Source organism: Fundulus heteroclitus, chromosome 14 (genome assembly GCF_011125445.2).
Source record: "Fundulus heteroclitus isolate FHET01 chromosome 14, MU-UCD_Fhet_4.1, whole genome shotgun sequence".
In the NCBI taxonomy this organism is placed as follows: domain Eukaryota; kingdom Metazoa; phylum Chordata; class Actinopteri; order Cyprinodontiformes; family Fundulidae; genus Fundulus; species Fundulus heteroclitus.
Window position 1 is genome coordinate 1,656,833 of NC_046374.1, and position 3,247 is coordinate 1,660,079.

General features: G+C 37.5%; 1 protein-coding gene across 1 annotated transcript; it reads left to right on the plus strand.

Moving 5' to 3' along the window:
- The first annotated feature begins 918 nt into the window (after positions 1-918).
- LOC105924028 (C-type mannose receptor 2) lies at positions 919-2,976 on the plus strand. Its single transcript, XM_036146971.1, has 4 exons — positions 919-952; positions 1,071-1,463; positions 1,604-1,957; positions 2,308-2,976. The coding sequence occupies exons 1-4, from the start codon at positions 919-921 to the stop codon at positions 2,652-2,654; spliced, it is 1,128 nt and encodes a 375-aa protein (XP_036002864.1). The 3' UTR covers positions 2,655-2,976.
- Positions 2,977-3,247: the final 271 nt, after the last annotated feature.

Below are 3,247 nucleotides of genomic sequence, written 5' to 3' on the forward strand. Positions count from 1 at the left end.
AGCTCTCATGAGATTATATTTAGCAGTATTACATAACAAAATTGTGTATATACTTCATACAGCCAATAGGCTAAATCCAAGTGTATAGTTAAGTACACATGGCTGTCTCTGCAGGTGGTAAGTTTGTTACCTGGACAGGAATCTGTAGTGAGCTAAACTAAAACATCACCAATCCACTATAGAGGACAGCGAAAAGAGGGGGAGTTTTTAACCATACTGGGCATTTCACTTTGTAAGAACAAAAACATAGCTAGAGTTGATGTTTAAAGATATGAAGATAGGTTAGATCCCAGTGTGGATTATGTATCTGTTGTGGACAGCAAAACTATAAAAAACAACCTTTTGTATACAAATTGATTTCATTTTATGCTTGAAACTTCACATCACCAGAAAGGTGTCTCTGTATTGAACCTCAGAATATTGAACCCAGTTTATAAACAGCTTAGTGATGAGGGTCTAGCTGTAGTCACTTAACGGACGAAGCTTGCTCTGAATCACTAACTTAGAGAAAGCAGTTGTTTTCTCTTCCTCTGCATGGTTCATAAATAGAGTTGATGAGAAACATGCCCTTACATTGGTTTGAATATTCAAATGATGACAGTATCTAAAGTAGCTGATGTATCTGTGGTGGAAACATATCATCATTGGATTGAGGAGAGTTCTCAGCAGAGCATCCAGATAAAACCTTCAATTCAATTACATAAAAACAAAAGGAGAGGTGAGTTTCAGCTTTATTTCAGTGGACTTGAAATGTATGCATATGTCAGAAAATGTAATTATGAGAAAAAAAGATGTAAGCTCTGTTTTCTGTCCGCTCAGTTTGTCTTCAGTTCCTCTGCTCAAACCTTGATATGAAATGTTGTTCTTTATCCAGCAGAGAATAATTGTTGGACTGAAATAATCCATCTGACAGCAAAGATGATGTGGAGTCTGATTCTGCTCTTTCTGATGGGTAAGGATTTATGTTACGTTATTAGAAGAAAATAAAATTTCATAGCAGCTAATATCCCATGTTTAAGGACATTTTAATAATGTAATAATTTAAATAGCTGCATGTCTTTTGTTAACAGCTCAGTGTTGTTTCATCAACTGTCATCTGTATGAGTATCACTACATTAATGTTAATAAGACCTGGACTGAAGCTCAGCAGTACTGCAGAGAGAAACACACTGACCTGGCCACAGTGTCTAACATGGCAGACATGAAGAGACTCCTCAGTAACTCAGCAGGAGATATGAGGGGAGCTTGGATTGGTCTGCATGATCCACCAGGTGTCCAGAGAACATGGTACTGGTCTCTGCCTGGAGAGGAGTTCAATGAGAGTGGGACAGACTGGGACACAGGAAATCCAACTGATATAGGAAATAGAAATAAAGGAACTGAGAATTGCGGGCGTTTGATAAATACTCCTAAATGGGAAGATACTGGTTGCCAGTGGCAGGAATATTTCCTCTGTTATGATGGTGAAAATTTTGAAATTCTTTTCTTTATTTTTTCAAATATACTTAAAACTTTATTGTTTAGCTGGTGTATATTGTGTATTTCTTTAAGTAAAAAATCATGTAAATAAATGTGATGTGAGTTTATCCATTTAACTCCACAGAAACCAACACAACACAGAAATACCACTTGATTAGAGAGAAGAAGACCTGGCAGAAAGCTCAGAGTTACTGCAGAGAGAAACACACAGACCTGGTCAGTGGACTGAAGCAGCTACAGGATGGAGAGCTGAAGGAAGTGGTGGAGTCTGTGGGCCCAACAACAGTAATATTCTTTGGTCTGTTCAGAGACACCTGGAGGTGGTCAGATGGAAGCAGTTTCTCTTTCAGACACTGGAACAATGAGTTGAACAATACACAATACAACAGTGGTCTATGTGCCATGACTGTGTTTGATGATGAAGGCAGATGGAAGAATGACAGCTGTGGTGTTAAAAAACCCTTCATCTGTTATGATGGTGAGTTGTTCTTCCTAAGAAGTGTTCCCACATGAAAAAAAAGATAAATCATGTTTGGGGGGAAAAGGTTTGGCTTTTTCATTTATTTATTTTCTTAAGTTGGTGTAGTTTATCATGTAGATATCATGTATGTAGTTTTATAAGTATTTTAATACTCATTTTAAACTTTCAAAGATGTTTTCTCAATTCATTCATGTAATTAATAACTTGAAATTTTAAAAGATTTTCTGAAGCTGACACATTTTTCTTGCTCCATAGTGTGTTTTGAAGTTCCTGTGCCTGAATAAAAACATGAGCATAAAGGATTTTATTGTTTGTGGTTTTGTTTTTGACCATCACCATCATGACAGATAAAGTGATCCTGATCAAAGAAAATAAAACCTGGGAGGAAGCCTTATCCTACTGCAGAGATCACCACCATGACCTGGTCACCATCACCAACCTGGATGAGCAGAGATGGGTCCAGGAGAAAGCCAAGAAGGCCTCCACTGATTACGTCTGGCTGGGACTGCGCTTTAACTGCACCATGAAATTCTGGTTCTGGGTCTGTAAGGAGCATTCGGTCAGCAATACCAGCCAGGCCTCAGGACAGATGACTGACTGTGACACGTCTGGAGCCATGGCTGCAGGAGGACAGCATAGGTGGTTCCAAAGAAATGACAAAGAGGAGCTGAATTTCATTTGTTCCAAGGTTTAAAGCTCATCTATTCTCTGGCAACATGGGTTTTACCTTTCATTTACAGAAATTCTAGGGTGATTTTTGTGTTTCGTGGTTCTTTAGTTTCATAAATAACAAAATTAAAAACTTTACAGTAGAAATAATACTGATATTGGGGGGAAATTATTCAAACTTGGATAAACTGGATCTGAAAATGACTGCTCTGAAAGTAAATGTGTATTTTCTAAGTGTAACAGCACAGGTACATATACTGCTAGACCAAAGGTTAGCCTAAAACATAGACACACCAGAAAGTCTTTATCTGATATGGTTTAAATTAAATAAACATGTTTGCTATTTATGGAACTTTTAGTTTCTCTGTTGTTTAATAAATGGATTATTTGCAGAATGGTGTCCCGCATTTTAATTTAATAAATACAAAGTTCAGTTTATTCTGCCAAGAAGAACTCGTGAGAGGAGGAGTTTCTGATGCTGTTTGAACTTGCTGGCCTTTAATATCAACCTGATGAGCAGCACCAGAGCTGAACACACCAGTCATGTTTCATGATAAAGGATGGAGAGAGATTCCATGTGTTGATTTATTCCGTGATTTCCAACATATGTAGTGTCAA